Source organism: Cebidichthys violaceus, unplaced genomic scaffold, assembly GCF_023349555.1.
Source record: "Cebidichthys violaceus isolate CVI_PGR_0920_01 unplaced genomic scaffold, fCebVio1.0.p SCAF_6, whole genome shotgun sequence".
Lineage (NCBI taxonomy): Eukaryota > Metazoa > Chordata > Actinopteri > Perciformes > Stichaeidae > Cebidichthys > Cebidichthys violaceus.
In genome coordinates, this window is record NW_027176816.1 from 16,341,400 (window position 1) to 16,359,811 (window position 18,412).

Here is an 18,412-nt window from a genome sequence, read left to right on the forward strand (position 1 = left end):
CAGGGTAGCACTTGTCAGCAACGGTTAATGCCCGGTACAGACTTGTTCATTATAATTTTCTTCATCAGCTGTACCTCACCCCACAGAAGCTACATAAATCCAAACCTGAATTGTCAGAAATGTGTTTCAGATGTGGTATAGAGGTCGGCTCCTTCCTACACTGTACCTGGCTTTGCACAAAGGTGAGGTCCTTTTGGTATGACTTTTGTAATACAATAACTAAGATCACAGGTGTTACCTTTCCATTAGATCCTGAGCTATGTTTACTTCACAACTCTCAACAGGTCTTTAACAAAGCCCCAAATTAAACTTGCAGTAATTGCTTTATGTGTGGCCAGGAAATGTATTGCAATGACATGGAAATCTGATTCCCCCACTCTCATCGACAAATGGTCTGTGGAAATGAACAGTTGTATTCCTCCTGAAAAGATTGCATATAGTCTCAGAAAAAGATATCATTTATTTTTGAAAATCTGGCAGCCTTATTTGGAGTACATGGGTACAACACTAACAGTACAATAGGACTGTAATTATTTGAAGTTACAATATGCTTTGAGCTGTGTCACTTTATGCACCAACCTTTTTTGTTTTTTGGTTTGTTCGGGTGGGGAGAATTATTTATTTATTTACTTAATTTTATTTCATGTATTTGTGGGTTTTTTTTTTCTTTCTTAGCGTGTTATGTAATTTTTTGTAATGTTTAATGTACTGTGTTCTGTAAGCTCTGCACGTTCTCTTGCTTGGTTAAAAAACTTGGAAAAATTAAATATTCCAAAAAAAAAGCAAGCAATGTTTAATATTATTTATTTTTTTAACATACTTTTATACACACTTAATGCGCTTGTTTGTATGCATTAATTGCATTCATGAAGGTGGAGCCAAATCATAATGATTTGAAAGCATACTATTTATGATAGTTAATTAACAGACAAGCACAGTATTTTGCACTTTCAAAGGAAAATGGACAAAATATACTGTAAACGCCTTGTTAAAGGAATTACTATTTATGTATATAAGTAGGTTAGTGGTTTCATTCCGTGGTTCAGATATCACTTATCTGCTACATATGGGTGTGTCAAATAAAAAACAACTGTATTAACCGAAAAACCATAGAGCACTTCCGCGACGTCACTTGTGACACGTATTCAAAATGGCGGCCGCGGCTATGGTAAGTGGTAAAGCGAACTCTTTTTCTTTAAACTACACCTCGCTCATACTGTCTTCCCACATGAGCTCAGACGCAACGTTGCAGTTGTGGGAGAGTAAATGTCTACATTGGTCGATAAACAACATGTTAACGTTAATTTCGGTACGGACTTATTAGAGTTCGATGCTGTTTGGAGGTTGGCAATTTAGCTAACTGCTTGCTGGAGTTAGCTAATGTTAGCTATCTTTAACGTTACCTAGCTTGACTGTCAATGAGCCGTGGCTCAATTAACGATTTGTGTCATTTGCCTGATGCATGGAACTCTGCTGACAGAGTACAAATTGCCACGTATTCGGTTGTTAGACTGTCATTTGCCGTACAGCCTAGAGAAATCAGCTAGCCGAACTTTGACTCAACGTTAGCTGTTAGCAACTCTGCCAGACAGTGTCAGTTTGAGCTTGTTGTCGCTGTAGTTGACGTTGCTGAAAGATGTCAAGATGACTGCAGCAGATGAGATACAAAAGACGAACAAAACGTGAACTCAACCGTCTACGTCATTTAACTGTGCTGGCACTGTCCGATAACGTAAATGTAGTTTGTGTCAGAAGCCACGCTTGCTAACTTCCTTCACTACCGCATCATAACTCACAATGCCTATCGAATACATGCGCTCCTCGTTCATCATTGTTTATGCGATCCAATGCTGGAAAATGACAAAATAATTGCGGTAAATCAATAAGTACACCACACACACACACACACACACACACACACACACACACACACACACACACACACACACACACACACACACACACACGTCCCCCTCCGCTCTCGAGTTAGGATTTAGGGAACTCTTGGCAGCAACTACAGCCATGACTAATTGGATAGGTGGACCTGTAGCTTTGCACATCAGGACAATTTGTCTTTTAGCACAACAACTTAGGCTCTGTCAAGTTGCATGAGTGCTGCCACAAATTGAGGAGGCTGTGGATCAGCGGGTGGAAGGGGGTCCTCTACTAAGTATCCAGCCCCTCCAGTCCACATGTCAGAGTGTGAGTGACCAGAACACTGAACCCCAGGTTGCTCCCTCTGGTTGGGCCAGTCCCTGTGCATGGTGGCCTGCTCGAGGACTCGCCCACTTCAACATTCTTGTTGTCGGGGCATTTTTAATGTTTCTATGGCTTTGTGTGTCGGATCGACGTCTTGTTGGAAAATAAGTCTTTGTCTCCCCTCGTATCAGTTCTCGTGCTCCATGTAGCCACTTCAGAAGGCACGACGACAACTATTTTCCCCACTCATCGTCTGAGGGTCCATCCCAAGTCTCTTAATTGCATCCCCGTTTCCCTCACTTGGGTCCTTTCCATGCGTCTTAGTCCCTCCCACCAGGGATGTGTGGAGGAAACCATGGGAGGAGAGAGGAACGAGGAAATATGTTTTTAGAGACATGAGACGTCCTTTCCTCTGAAGCGTCACATGAAGCGACGTCTGTTTCTGATGACGGCGGCCGCTGATCACAGCTGTGATCAAATGTCGGCTTTAACAGCTGGAGAGACTTTTGATAGTTTGTGTCTGCTCACATGATCACTGTACTTAATAATAGTAACTAATACTACTAATAAAGACACACAGTAATCATCACTGTAGAGGTGTTTTCTCTGTTACTTCTTTAATAAACTGTCCTGTTTCTAAGCACAGGATCGATTTCAACGGCAGAATGCGTTTGTCATATGTCTTATGACTTATTTGTGTCTGTACATTTTGAAATTGTGACTGTGATGTGATTGTTAAATAACCCAGAATATGATTATGATTTCTCTTAAATTACATAACTCATTAATGATCAACCTCACGTGACTGAATGAAATGTAAAAAGTGTTTCGTCTCTCCAGCTCTCTCTGACTTTAATTGTATCCATAATAAAAGTTATTGAGGGAAATATCAGATCATGAAAAGACAAATCTTTCTAATAAATAAGAAAGTTGTTTGTGGTCCTTTTGTTGTTCAGTCTACAATGAACATATATTTAAACCAGATACTGAATCAGAAAACATATCAAATATAAAGCTTGAGTTTAATCTGCAATCCATCTTTGGCGTTTACATGTTGGAAAAAAAAAAAATCGTATCAGTTCGATCGGCTGCAGTGTTCACATAACACTTCTTGGAAGCCTGTTCTCGTGGGTCCTCGCTCATGGCTCCTCAGAGATCCCGCCTCTCTCCTCGATCCTCGCTCCTCCGAGCTAAATAAGAGCTTTGGGACGGCCGTCAATATGGCAGCGCAGAACAAATTCCGAGGAGCGAGGAAATGACAATTAAGAGACTTGGGATGTACCCTGAGAAACACAGGCTGTGAGGTTTTCTGTCACATAAAGCTGCCGCTGCCGAATCACCTGGGCAACAGTTGTATTCACAGAGAGTCTCTCGTCTCAGCGTTGTTCCACTGAAGAATCCTTGGTGTCCACAGGCCTGTATCACTGAGGATCTTCACAGATTTCTTCTGCGCCATGTCAGATTTACAGCTGTGCCACAGTTTGTTTCCATAAAAGAAAAATACCATACTGTGAATTGGAATTATTCATATGTTCTTCCCTGATTGTTACTTCTAATGTCTTTGATTTGTTTGAAATGTTGCTTTGACTTGATGTACTCATTTTATTGGCATTCTTTAGATAAGATAGTTGATGTTTATTGACTTGAAGGGATCCCCCGCCATTACTCTACAAATATTGGACTATGTCTTGATTCATTTGGCCAGGCAAAGTGCATCCCAATATGTATCCTGTATGTAAACGCACAAAAAAGAACCAACACCGTTGCAGGTGAGGCGTTAACCTGCTCTTGTTATTTCTGCATATGCGGTTACATCATGAAAGGGAATTGTTTAGATATAAAATCAGGTTTGTCCTGTCTGAAGACATTCCAGGAAAGACATTTGAAGCACACTGGTGTCCGTGCACAGCAACTGTCCTTCCTCTCTTTCTCTTCTAACTTGAAGCTCAGCAGGGTCTGCACCTCTAGAGCAAACTTAATTGTTTTTACATGTTGTATATGACATGTTAAATCAAGTTTATGTTTAGAACTAGGCCGGCCTGATAGGAGGAATATCTGCACGATATGACTTGAATCAAACAAACAAATGAATTGTTAATATTAGCTGTACATCTTCTTATGTCAGCCTGATTGTCTTAAGGACTCAGAAGCGCATTAGAATGGAATATTTTAAATACACCAAGGCTACATTTAGTTTGTAGAGCAGTATTGTTTACCACAGCAGAGTATATAAACTTTAATATCTCACTGGAAACAAATCTAACCTGTCAATCAAATAAATCATGTTCCTGAGTGTCGTTGAGAAAGAATGAAGAACACACAGACATCCTTTGTGTTAGCTTGTGGAGCCCAGGGTTACGTCTATACTTTAAGAAGGTTTAAAAAAATAAATAAATAAAAACACAGGCACCATTGACTTCACCAAGAGGACAACAACTTTATTACTCCAAGCTTGTCAACAACAGCGCATCACTGCTTCAATTCTTCTGTTTCACCCTTCACAAATCTGACCCGTGGACACATACACTGGAACAGTGCTCACTAGAGGAGACGTAAAGTCATTCAGAGCCTTCACTAAGGCACTCTACGGGGTTTTAAAGTCTGACCTGCCCATTGTCTTTCTAGGAACTATAATTGGCAGCACTTCCCAGCATGTTCCAGTCTATGACATAATTCCCTTTTATTACATTACAGTCATTTAGCAGACGCTTTTATCCAAAGCGACTTACAATTCAGTATCTATCTACACACTGGTGACGCAGCTACGGGAGCAATTTTGGGGTTAAGTGTCTTGCTCAAGGACACATTGACATGAGGCAGGAGCCTCTGATTGAAAGGCGGCCCTGCTCTCCACTTAGCCACGGCCACCCCTTTATGATTTTTAACTTATGTTGCTGTGAAAACGTCTTCCTCAAACATCTGTACTTATTAAAGTTCCTCGCCAAAAACTAAATTTTAGAAGATTAAATTTGAACATTTACTGAGCTAACGTTATCCTGCGGTAACGTTAGCGCTTTAGCTCCGTGCCGAACAGCATACATGGGAATGAATTACAATATAATAAGTGTCTGATCGAGTTCATCGTTCATAATGTTTTAAGCTTCTTCCTCCCCGACATATTTTGGACTTGCTGTTGTGACACATTCTGAGCTTACCGACACATGTTGTGTGTGAGTGTGGCTGTGACTACTGTCTGTGTGCGTCGTAAAACTGCCATGCTGCGGTGTCACGTGTGTGAATGTGACTGGCAAAAAAATAAGATGCATGTGACTGGCCGATCAGCTGAAAACCGCTTTGATCGACCGCTTCATCTCTTAATTTAGAATGTTCTGTAACCGTCAAATGTCGTACTACACATATTATGTACTGTAAGTGTCTGTGTGGTGAAATGTGTGCTGGTGTCTGTGTTGCAGGAGACGTGGTGGGCCTTGCTGCTGTTGTCCTTCTTACCTGTTGTCCAGCCCTTCTATGTTCCCGGGGTGGCTCCCCGGGACTTCCACGAGGAGGACACAGTAGAACTGAAGGTAAGACTGGAGTTCATGCGGTCAACATTTCACATTTGTTTGTTCAGTTTGTTCAGTTTTTAGCACCATTGGTGTACATCATGGAGGTCCTGGTTTTGAACAAAACTTTGGCCTTTCTTTGTGGCCTTATCATACCTTATTCATGCCACCTCCACCTCCCACACTACTAAAACATGGATATTATGTCGCTTTCACATGGATTTGCACACACGCCCATAACTTTAGTTCTAACTCCTATATCACGGGTATTCAATTAAAGTTCAGCGAGGTCCAGTTACAGAGAATTTCCTCATCCAAATTTCCAGAACACCAAATAATGTCTTAACTTGCGTTATGATTTAGTCCCGTGTATTTTGAAGTAGCCAACAGTTGTATTAAGGTCTGTATGTAGCCAACATCTGACTGTCAAATCAAATAAAGAAAGTTCAATTGAATAATACCTAAACAATATTTATTGTCAGATTTCAAATTGAACTGGATTCATTATAAATAATATATGTATACTCTAATACTAAATAAATGTTCTCTTATTTCAAGTAAAATGTAGGCTGAATTCACGTACTTCTCCGACTGTTGGGTCTCTCTCCCGTGTGTGTGTGTGTGTGTGTGTGTGTGTGTGTGTGTGTGTGTGTGTGTGTGTGTGTGTGTGTGTGTGTGTGTGTGTGTGTGTGTGTATAAATGTCAGTGTAAATGTCAGTGGAGTTGCGACGCTTATAGGAATACACATACAGTATAGGATTTACAACGCATGTAATTGGTGCTGCGGGAGTATGGGGTGAGGGGGCCACTTCTGGGGGCCATCCGATCCCTGTACGCCCAAAACGAGAGCTGTTTCCGGGTTCTCGGCAGTAAGTCGGACTCGTTTCCGGTGAGGGTTGGCCTCCGCCAGGGCTGCGCTTTGTCACCAATCCTGTTTGTGGTATTCATGGACAGGATATCGAGGCGTAGTCGTGGGGAGGAGCGTTTACAGTTCGGTGGGCTGAGGATTGCATCGCTGCTGTTTGCAGATGATGTGGTCCTGATGTCTTCATCGGGCTGTGACCTCCAGCACTCACTGGATCGGTTCGCAGCCGAGTGTGAAGCGGTTGGGATGAGGATCAGCACCTCTAAATCTGAGGCCATGGTTCTCAGCAGGAAACCGGTGGATTGCCCACTCCGGGTAGGGAATGAGTCCTTACCCCAAGTGAAGGAGTTCAAGTACCTCGGGGTCTTGTTCGCGAGTGAGGGAACAATGGAACGTGAGATTGGCCGGAGAATCGGAGCAACTATTGCAGTCACTCTACCGCACCGTTGTGACGAAAAGAGAGCTGAGCCGCAAGGCAAAGCTCTATCTAAATTCTAAAGTTTTTTTAAACTATTAAAACATAGTAGCGCTGGGAGCAGAGGGTCGGGTCCCTCCCCACAGGGAGAGAGGCCTCAGCAATTAAAAAAAATATATATATATGCAATTATGTAAATAGATTTATGTTCACAAAGATTTTCCCATTTTATGAACACACTTATTTCCCATTGCAGGTGTCCAACAGCCAATTCAGTAATTTGGAAGTTGCTAGTTACTTTGTTTTAAGATGAAGATGAAGAGGAAGAGGAAGCCCACACTCAAAGTACCGTTTTGCATATCGCTGTATCTGTGACCCAGTCAGTCAGTCAGATCGTTTGTTTTTCAGGCAGTGAAGCTGACCAGCTCTCGCACCCAGCTTCCTTATGAATACTACTCCCTGCCTTTCTGTAAGCCAGACCTTGTATTCTACAAGGGAGAGAACCTTGGTAAGTGGACCGCTGCTGACATGTGTGGAGTGTGGGACAAGCAATGTCCTCTGGCATTTTGTTGTTCAAAACATGTATACGTTCTTCTTTTCTAATTATTACAGGTGAGGTATTGCGTGGGGACCGTATTGTGAACACCCTCTACCATGTGGAGATGAACATGGATAGGAAATGTGAGATGGTATGCGACAAGAAAACGCTCACCATAGCAGAGAGCAAGCTGGTGGCTGAGCGAGTCCAGGAGGAGTATTATGTGCACCTGTGAGCATCCCTTCCTCACTGTTGTTTCCAGCTATTATTATATATACCTACTATATTACTTTATTTGAATTGACTAATGGTTTTTGTTCAGTGAATCAAGGTTCTATAAGTCTAACATAATGATTGAAGCATTTCCTCTTCTTGTACTTTGTAGCATAATGTAGTTGGAAGATCTTTTTTTTTCTTCCGTTCTCAATCATATATTCAAGACTATTTTTATTTTTTATTTTATTTTTTGATGTTCAAAATGCAAACCAAAACAAATGGAACATCTCCCCTGTGCTTTTCAGTATTGCAGATAACCTGCCGGTTGCCACCAGATTGGAGTTTTACCCCAACAGAGAGACCGCCGTGGAGGACGAGCAGAAGAAAGACATGGTCAAAGATGTCCAGTTTGAACACGGCTACAGGCTGGGCTTTGTCGACAGCAACAAGGTAGATGTGCTCCTTTGTACACCCTCGATTCCTTTCCTCGCCTCCTCGGTGGTGTGTTGGTGTGTTTTTTTTATATATATATATATATATATATATATATATATATATATATATATATATATATATATATATATATATATATATATATATATATGACTGTCTGCTTGTATTGTTGAAGGATACTCATTTCTGTCTCTTCTGTCCTCCCCCACAGTTTTATCTGCACAACCACCTGTCCTTCATCCTGTACTTCCACAAAGAGAAGCTGGAGCAAGGGGAAATCCACAACTACAGGGTCGTGCGATTTGAGGTCATACCCCAAAGTGTGAAAGTAGATGGTAGGTGTCAGCACGCTCTTTTTGAATAGCTTGATTCATGTATACAGCGCCTAGTGAGGTATAGATCGTAACCCTTTGCTTCTTGTAGTACTTACCCTGTGTTTCTTTATTCTCAGACCTGAAGGCAGTGGAAAAGGAGAGGACGTGCACCTTGCCTGAGGCCAGTGGCTCCGCCCCACAAGAGATTGACCCGACCAAGGAGAACGAGGTCCTCTTCACCTACTCCGTCCACTGGGAGGTCAGTGACTGCAGCATGGATTCTCAGTGAGGAGTCAGACCACTCCGTAACACTGAATACATACGTAAAGAAAACAAATAATAAAATCCAGGAGTTTTATTCCAGCTGTTTGAGTTTTCTAGGATGAGAGGTTAAATATAGCTAGATAAATGTGGAGGAAGGTCAGCTGAGCCTCTTCTCTCCTCTCCTCTGTGCAGGAGAGCGAGGTGAAGTGGGCGTCTCGATGGGACACTTACCTGACCATGAGCGACGTCCAAATTCACTGGTTCTCCATCGTCAACTCCGTGGTGGTCGTCTTCTTCCTGTCTGGTAAGTCCTATTTTTGACAAATCCTGCTCGGCGCAACTGTCGCAGAGTTTGTACTCCACAACTGTCAAAGGCGTCCGATCGCTGTTCTCCATCATCAGACTCTGACCTGTGTCTAAGTCCTGAACTGGGCTGTAGCCTATGCTTGTTTCAATACGAGGCAGGCACAACGGACTGACTAAATGTGAACTCACATATTTAACCATATACTTCAAATCTGTATCGTCTACGATCGAGTGCGGTCGCATATACGCAGCGATATGCGGCGTTAGTTATTTTGGAACGGTCTGAATCCGTAGTGGGAGGCTGCTTGAACGTATTGGAGGGAAGAACTCGCCATCCAGTCCGTTTTTGATTCTGCTGATGCCGTCGTACAGTAAATGTCAGAAGAGTATCCACACATATACCCAGCGTCAGTGTCGGCGTTCAGTTTGACGCGAATCGTGGTCGTTTGAGCTCGATTAACTGGGCTAAATCAACTAGCATACAACAGCGCTGCTCCAGATAACAGCAACTGGTGACCTGCCAAAACTTTTAAGGTATAACTGGCGCTCCACCATTTCTGTTCTGCCTGTGCGAGTAGTAGACACACACAGCTGTTTGGGTCAGAGGGGTACCGAACCGTACGCCTTGTACCGAACGGTTCAATACAAATACACATACTGTTACACCCCTACTATATATGACGTCTGACGTAGAACATCTATAGATTGATTACAGCGTGGGAGGTGGTGAGATTCCTGTCTTTCCAGCTGGCTGACTCCTTCTCGTTCCCTCCCTTTCCTCCCTTCAGGTATTCTGAGTATGATCATCATCCGGACCTTGAGGAAGGACATTGCTAACTACAACAGAGAGGATGACATAGTAAGAAAATACACAGTTTGCTTGGTCTCAGCAGGTCTTTGGGGGAAATAACACACATAATGTCTTTGAGAAAATTGTACAGATCAGAATGACCTGACCGCGTCTTTCTCCTGTCCGACCAGGAGGACACCATGGAGGAGTCGGGATGGAAGAATGTCCACGGTGACGTCTTCAGGCCGCCCCATTATCCCATGATCCTCAGCTCTCTGCTGGGCTCGGGGATCCAGCTCTTTTGCATGATCCTCATTGTCATATGTGAGTTATTTCTTTCTCTATAATCGGTTCCCTGTAGATCCTGACAGTGTGTACAATCTCTCCTCGGACCGCTATGTTCTCTTCCTGTCATTTATCCATGAGGTGGAATTGGGTCAAAGCAGTGTTCTCATGGTGCTGGGGCTCAAAGAACCATATATGAAAAGCCAAAATATACAGAAGCAAACTGTGACATCTGCAGCGCCATGACAACATGTTAACGTTAACGTGCAGGTCGTCACCAGTGGCTGGTTTTGGAACTTAAGGCCCGTCGCCTGTTTTAACAGCCAATCGGCTCCGAGTGAAGTCAGCTGGTCCAGTCAAAGAAAGGATCCCCAGCTGTGTCTGTTCCGTCCGTCTTCCTCCATCATGTCCTTCATGCGATTGTTTCTCACTCAGAGAAAAGTACGGTTATAAGTAATGGCCTAACTATAAGTTATATCTGGTTACGTACACGCCCATATTGATATTTACAACAAACAGCTGATAAATCTGAAACTTGTGTGACAGCAGGATTCACAACATGATGCATGTGATGGAGGACATTTAAACCTGAGTAAAGCTCACCAGTTATGCGTCAATCATTGTACCGAGTTCACCGCAATTCAAAATGGATTAATATCCCAGAGAAGAGCCAAGCCCAGAAGAGTTAATTCCAAATAATCAGACGTGGAACAGACCAGTCTACTGTCCTCTGCAAAGTGTGCCACAAAACCATTGATAGAAGGAAACATTACCAGAAATCTGTTCCATCACTTAAAATACCACCCAGTGCAGAGCGCCGCAGTCAGGCTTCAAAACGACTGGATGTCACCTCGACTTCAAAAATGATAGCAGACCACCTCCGGGTGTCACTCAGGCAGTATCAGTGCACTCTGATGTGTGATGTCAAAACAAAAGCCTTCTACAGATCGTATACGAGCCGTGTTCTCTCTCTAAAGATCAGTTTACTGGAATGATCACGCTGGATGATCGTACGCATCAAAAGGGTTCAATCAAACAGCCATGTTATCTTAGAGGAAAATCTACAAATTTCAAGATGTAAATGTTTTGCAGCTTAGCCTAAAAATATCAAGATGTTATTTATCAGCCATATCACCCATTCCTAGTCATTGTAATCTATGAAATGCTCTAACCACTCTCTGTGTGTGTGTGTGTGTGTGTGTGTGTGTGTGTGTGTGTGTGTGTGTGTGTGTGTGTGTGTGTGTGTGTGTGTGTCTCTCTCTCTCTCTCTCTCTCTCTCTCTCTCTCTCTCTCTCTCTCTCGTATAGTTGTTGCCATGTTGGGCATGTTGTCTCCCTCCAGTAGAGGAGCCTTGATGACCACTGCTTGCTTTCTCTTCATGTTCATGGGGTACGAGCCGTATTCATCTCTGATAAAATCCCAAAGCGTCAGCGGTTTCTTTGTTTTCACTCTGCTCTATCTGTGGATGTGTCTCCTCCAGTGTATTCGGCGGCTACTTCGCCGGCAGACTGTACCGTACACTGAAGGGCCATCGGTGGAGGAAAGGAGCGTTTTGTGTAAGTCAAACACAAACCAAGTTGAATACTATATTTGCGTTTACCGTATTTTCCGCACTATAAGGCGCACCGGATTATAAGGCGCACCTTCAATGAATGGCCTATTTTAGAACTGTTTTTATATATAGGGCGCACCGGATTATAAGGCGCATAGAATAGAAGCTACTACAGCACAGTACCGGTGTTTACCGCTATTACTTCGGCGACGCCCCTGACTACGGTAGCCGTAATGCTGCAAGCGGTGCGGCTTTGTAGTTTACCAGTCGTACTGAAACATTTTGACAGAGCGCCGTGTACAACCAGTATGGATCAACCAATTAACCAATTGATCCATATATAAGGCGCTCCGGATTACAAGGCGCACTGTCGTTTTTTGAGAAAATTAAAGGCTTTTAAGTGCGCCTTATAGTGCGGAAAATACGGTATTTAGTTCCATGCCTGCGTACCCGCCGTACTGTACATTGGTGTTGCTGTGAACGGAGAGGCTGAGGTCGTGTTTGTTTTCCCGTCTCCCCTGTAGACAGCAACTTTGTATCCCGCCGTGGTGTTTGGAATCGGCTTCATCCTCAACTGCTTCATCTGGGGAGAACACTCCTCTGGGGCCGTGAGTACCACCACTCAGATACATGGAACTTTAAGACGCTAGCTAGAAGGCTAATTACTTTTTACAACAGTGACGTTAATATAAGATTTGTAGCAGATCACTTGTAATACTTGGCTGGGTATAGATGTATACCATATATCTGCTGTCTGGTACCACTGACTCTGTACGATTCTACATACGTTTCTAAAGTGGCAGACAATTGTATTGAGCAGCTGGTAGAAATGTTCAGTGAGGAAGAAAAACAAACAGCCTGCTCTCTGCTCTCTTCTCTCCAGGTCCCCTTCACCACCATGCTGGCCCTGCTGTGCATGTGGTTCGGCATCTCCATGCCCCTGGTCTACCTGGGCTACTACTTTGGCTTCCGCAAACAGCCCTACGATAACCCAGTGCGCACCAACCAGATCCCCCGGCAGGTCCCGGAGCAGCGCTGGTACATGAACAAGTTTGTAGGGTGAGTGTGCAACCAATCCAACCATCCGCTTCAACCTCTGGCTGTTTGCTGGGAGGGCTTTCGTTATGGAGTGTAGGCTTTGAACCTTTTGAGTTGAGCTTTCTGAACTATCAAAATGTTGTCTTCTCTTTCCACTAGAATCCTGATGGCCGGGATCCTTCCATTTGGTGCCATGTTCATCGAGCTCTTCTTCATCTTCAGCGTGAGTACCACCGCTCTGCTCTAAATGTGCTGGGATCAGTTCAAAGCCACATCACCTTCTCTTTCAGCGCTGTACAAGTGTGTGTGTGTGTGTGTGTGTGTGTGTGTGTGTGTGTGTGTGTGTGTGTGTGTGTGTGTGTGTCTCACCACCTACAGGCCATCTGGGAGAATCAGTTCTATTACCTCTTTGGCTTCCTGTTTCTGGTCTTCATCATCTTGGTGGTGTCCTGCTCTCAGATCAGCATCGTAATGGTTTACTTCCAGCTCTGTGCAGAGGTGAGTTCATTTGGGGCCCGGTGGGACTCAGGCCTGCACCATGTGAGGGGAAATCTGCCATGGGACAGAAAATATTGTGATGACTCTATGAGTTGAAATAAGTAAACAAATGAAGCGTGCATATCAGCTGTACATTTCCTATGTCAGCCTGGTTGTCTTTAGGATTCAGAAGAGGATTGGAATATTTTAACGAGGCTAAACGTTTCTGAAGCAGCATTGTGTAAAGGACAATAATCGCACACTCGTGTTCACATTCAAAATTGAAGGCCCAGCATATCAATACAATATACGGCATGTCTAGCTATGAATAAAGAGATTGAAGTTTAAAATGTCTTAGACGAGAGTAGGATTTCCAGTGTTTTCTAAAAGTTCTCTTCCAGTGACACACACACACACACACACACTCACACACACACACTCACACACGCTGGTGCTGTGTTTTCTCTGTTTCTCCTCACTCTCAGGACTACCGGTGGTGGTGGAGAACTTTCCTGGTGTCGGGAGGCTCGGCGTTCTACGTCCTCATTTATGCCATCTTCTACTTCATCAACAAGGTAAAAAGCCCAGAGGCTGTTTCACACATTTCACATAACGAGACCCTCCTTGATTCTACTGGTGATCAGTACTTTCTAATCAGAAATACTGTAGCAGCAGTCATTGGAATGATGAGGTCTTGGTAGTTTTTAACGCAATATTTCAACTGGATAAAGGATTTTGACGTCTGGATTTTAAATTGTTTGAGAAACAAGCTGAGCAAATGTCGGAGTAACGTGCTTCATTCAGTGACCGGTTTTAATCACGATTAAACACTGAAGGAATCCTAATCAGGAGAGGCTGACTGCAATTCTGCTAAAAACAACAACTCCCATGATCCCACGCTAATTCACGATGTCACCGAACTCCGTCTTTTGTTGTCTTTTTAGTGAGAGATCCTTGCGAGGCAGAAAATGACATATTGTGCGTTTAACAGGCAGTGGGTGTGCTATCAAGTTGCATTATGGGAAATGTGAAACTGTCAGAGCTTGACTCATAAGTTCCAGACTTGCACCTCGTAGCGTGAACGTGAGGCAACATTACATACGTTGTTGAAGAGATCAATTTCTATTAATGATTTTGCGGTGAGGGGAAAATAAATGGACTAAAAGAAAAATAAACTCATTGATGCCAACCGCATGAATCCAGCAAGAGACTTTACCTCCAGCATGAGAGCTCCAACTTAACATCTTCTTCTTCTATGGAGTTATCAGCAGTAACCGTTAGCTTGCTAGTGGGACACACACAAAGCTTCCATTCACATTATGGGTATCAATGAAGACAACTTCATGAATGTGAATAGCAAATAGAAAACATGGACGGCATATTGAACTTGATTCCTCTCCTCTGCACTTCTCCCCAGCTGGACATCGTGGAGTTCATCCCCTCCCTCTTGTACTTCGGCTACACGGCCCTGATGGTGCTGTCGTTCTGGCTGCTAACGGGCACGATCGGCTTCTACGCAGCGTACATGTTCATCAGGAAAATCTATGCTGCGGTCAAGATAGACTGAGTCGTCACTGTCGCTGCTGTTCTCGGTTATTTTTTGTCACATTCTGCTTTTTTTTTTTTTTTTTATGTATATATTTTTTATTCATCATGTCAAAACAAGCACTGACTTGTGTGTAGAGGGAACGTGAGGGGTGCTTTTTACGGCGCAACAGCCCCACCCACGGGCCTCGTGGGGAAGAACAGCAAGGTGGCCGAGCTAAACCGGCTGTCTCTCTCCCTCCCTCCCCCTCTCTTCTATCCTCCCCCTCCTCCATGCAGGACAGAGACTCCGAGGGAATTGTCCTCCGATTGGGACAGTCCATGTCTCCTGCTGTTTCACCTCGCACACAACACAGTGGGCCAAAGCTTGTCAGACGATGGTTTCTGCACATTTCTGTTTAGTCTTTTCATTCGTGTTATGAGTCTAACTTATCCGGGAGGGTTTTTATTTTTGTCACGGCAGGATTTATCTCTGACCTTATTTTTTCCAATCATCTTCTGCAAAAGCTATTTCATTGTCTTTCCACTGTCTCTGTTTTAAAACGTCGCTTCGGTTCAGTTTCAGAGACCTTGGGGATCTGGGGAGGGGGCGGGGGGGTCTTTGGGAGTCTAACTGTGGTTAGGGTTTTGACTTTGTTGTGTTGAACTCATATGGATGGAAATTATGCTGGGAAGTTCTGCATTGTAACACAAGAACGGATAAATTAAATGTTCTATTAGTTTTACTCCAGTTTCCATGTCCTGGTGTTGACCATGCTAACCACAAGCGTAATCGAGATATTCCCTTCTGCTTCCCAAAACAACGGGTCTCTTATAAAAATCCAAATATTGGTCCATTTGCACTCAATGATGCAGAACGGTTCTGAATGGGACTATGAACCCGATGCCCTAAAGCAGCGGACTGTTGGGTGAAGCCACTGGAGTTGGAGAAAAGGAATAAAAATGACAAGTAGGAGTAACTTTTATTTTTTTCCGAGAGACCACAACACAAATATGTGTTTGAAGCTTTTCCAAACGTACAAAAAAAACAAGAGTAGAAACGTTTCCGCTCTTTAACCGCGCTATCAGTGTAGCCTTAGCAGAGCTGCCTGCTGAACTATGCAGCCATGGAAAGAGAGCATTTTGTGAAAGGTTATTTCAAAGGACCAGTTTTAGTTGAGAAATGATGCCTCAGTTCTTTTAAGTTTGAATCTAATGTGTGCTACGTTGTTCTGTATAATATCATCAGATCTTTGTTTCTACCGACGGTGGTAGATGATTCTCAGTGCTTGGGTGTCATGGGTTGCAGAGTATTGAAATATAATCCAGTTTTCTTAATAGATCTGTATAGTAATGATGTATTCTTGAATTACAGCTCATGTTTTTATTTAATTTTTTCCCCCTTTTCAAATGACATTTTTGGGTTGACACAAATGTGGTTATATCTGTTTGTTTCATCAGATTTGTCAGCTAAACTTAAAATTGCATTTAGAGCATGAGTGGAACCTGTTAGTTTGACTTGCAATTTGAGTTAAGGGCTCCACATAGACGACCAATATATTTTAATGTAGCTACAAACACAAAATATATATATATATACACACACCACATTGTTTAATAATCATGACATTAAAGGAAGTTTGACATTTTACGAAATACACAAGCAATCCTCACAGAATACACGTCCGTTGGGTTCGTCTACAAGCAGTTTATTACGACCCGTTGTTCCGTTTGTTTGGTGGCTGTAACAATTATGGCTGGAGCGTACGAGGAAGTCCGGTGGTGTGTAATTCAGAGTGGAAAGTCCACAAAAAGAGTTTACGGTCGATGGATGGGTCAAACAAGCAGGACTTTCACCCAGGTCATCGGTGTTCGTGTCCAAGAGTCGACACTTTGAGTTATTTTCAGGTACAGACAGAACCACGTTAGTCCGTAACTAAGTCACAGACTTATTTAAACCCAAACATGATCTTTTCTTAAACCTAACCGTAGTTCTGTGAGTAGTTGGTTTGTAAGTCGTTTGGTTTCCCAGCGTGTTTAAAACGGGGAACGCTTCACAACGTATCTGTCATTTACTGGACTCTACTCTCGCCTCAAATACACTTATTGGCTTTTTGGCTGAGAGTTAGATGACAAGATTGATACCGCTGTCATTTATGATGACTAGCAGCTTAGCTTTAACACAGAGACTGGAAACAGCGCTACAGCTAGCCTCGGCCTGCCCAAAGGCAACGAAATCGAGCCAGTATAGCTGTTTTCCAATACTTCTCGCCTTGATGCTAAGCTACGCTAACCGGCTGCTGGAGGTTGCTTCATATTTACATCCAGCTGGAGGAAAGGGATTGAGCGTATTTCCTAAAATACCAAAGTATTCCTTTAAACACAACACAGGCTGGTCAACATGATCCTAACCCTGTTATACATCTCAAGCACAGCACTGTTCTCGTTGTCTGCTGCCCTTTGACGGATAACACGAGCCCAGCAGAACACTGGTACATCATTACAATACAGTTAACGGGGGGGTGTTACGGGCCGGATCGCAGTCCCAAAAGAATATTCTAAAGACTAAATTCCAACAAGCTGAGATGATACATTTTGATCAAATATGCAGGACATTCTGGGCTCTTGGGTTAAATATTTATTGTAGTCTATCATTGTCTTCATAGCTGACATCCCACTAGTTAACGTGAAGAAATGAGGTGTTCAACCCCGATTCTATCGCGCAAAACGAGTGACTCTTCCTCCTGTGTCCTCTTCTTCGTTCATCGTAATGGAGCCAACCCAACACGAGACGAGCCAAAATGAAGTTGTATCCACGACTCGCTACGACACATCACTGCTCGGTAAAGCCTCCAGAGGTTTCCTCAATTCAAATGGGTGAACTCGTGTATTGACTATTATACTTTAATTTATTTCCACTCCCATTCGACACACTGATACCATCTCCTATTTACTGTTCTGCCCTCTGTATTACGTCAACGAGTTACCGAGGCCCTGACACTCGGCTGCTGTCGAGGCAGAGGCACACTCCCCTCCTGCTGTTGGAAGTGCACATGCCGGGGGAGTTTTTTTTACACATAGACTTTTAAAGAAGCCCGGGTCATGCGTGCGTATGTATGGTCGAGGGGTTTACAATGTAAATAGAAAAATGAAACGGCTTTGTATTTGTTGCGTTTCGCTGTTTGTGGCGCTCTCTGTAATGATCCCGTCATCGTTTTAGCCAAAAGCATGATGCTCATGATGACTGAAAGGAACTTGTTTCTGTTACTTTTCTTTTTCTTTTACAGAATGTACAATTACAAAATGTACAACGGCAAAACAATAAAGTGATAACAAGGTGAATATGAAAATCAGCTTCCAATGTGTTAACAAGATAGTTTAAAAAAATGTTTAAGGTGTGTTCAGACCAACCACTTGTGCGTTACTTGTGTGAATGCGGACTATTTTGAGACTTGCGAATATTCTCCCTCAACGTCCAATGGTAGCACTGGTAGAAGAGGGAAGAGCGGGTTTCCTCAGCTACCACATACCTTAGCAACGTTTATTTCAGACCATGTATCAAGTAACAAATACATATTTTTGGCTTAAGCCAAAGGAATACAGAGACATTTTCAATAAGAAAATGTTCTCCCAAGCCCTCTCTGTTTTTGTTCTGTACAGTCATGATGTTGAG

At 43.2% G+C, this 18,412-nt stretch overlaps 1 protein-coding gene across 1 annotated transcript; it reads left to right on the plus strand.

Annotated features, from left to right (window-relative positions):
* The first annotated feature begins 1,127 nt into the window (after positions 1–1,127).
* On the plus strand, positions 1,128–18,081 carry tm9sf4 (transmembrane 9 superfamily protein member 4). The gene is made up of 18 exons (XM_068733620.1): positions 1,128–1,168; positions 5,613–5,723; positions 7,391–7,490; positions 7,595–7,751; positions 8,042–8,186; positions 8,401–8,524; positions 8,641–8,762; positions 8,960–9,071; positions 9,862–9,932; positions 10,055–10,187; positions 11,456–11,537; positions 11,629–11,704; positions 12,225–12,308; positions 12,584–12,759; positions 12,898–12,961; positions 13,117–13,236; positions 13,701–13,790; positions 14,633–18,081. The coding sequence occupies exons 1-18, from the start codon at positions 1,151–1,153 to the stop codon at positions 14,780–14,782; spliced, it is 1,935 nt and encodes a 644-aa protein (XP_068589721.1). The 5' UTR covers positions 1,128–1,150; the 3' UTR covers positions 14,783–18,081.
* The last annotated feature ends 331 nt before the right edge of the window (positions 18,082–18,412 follow it).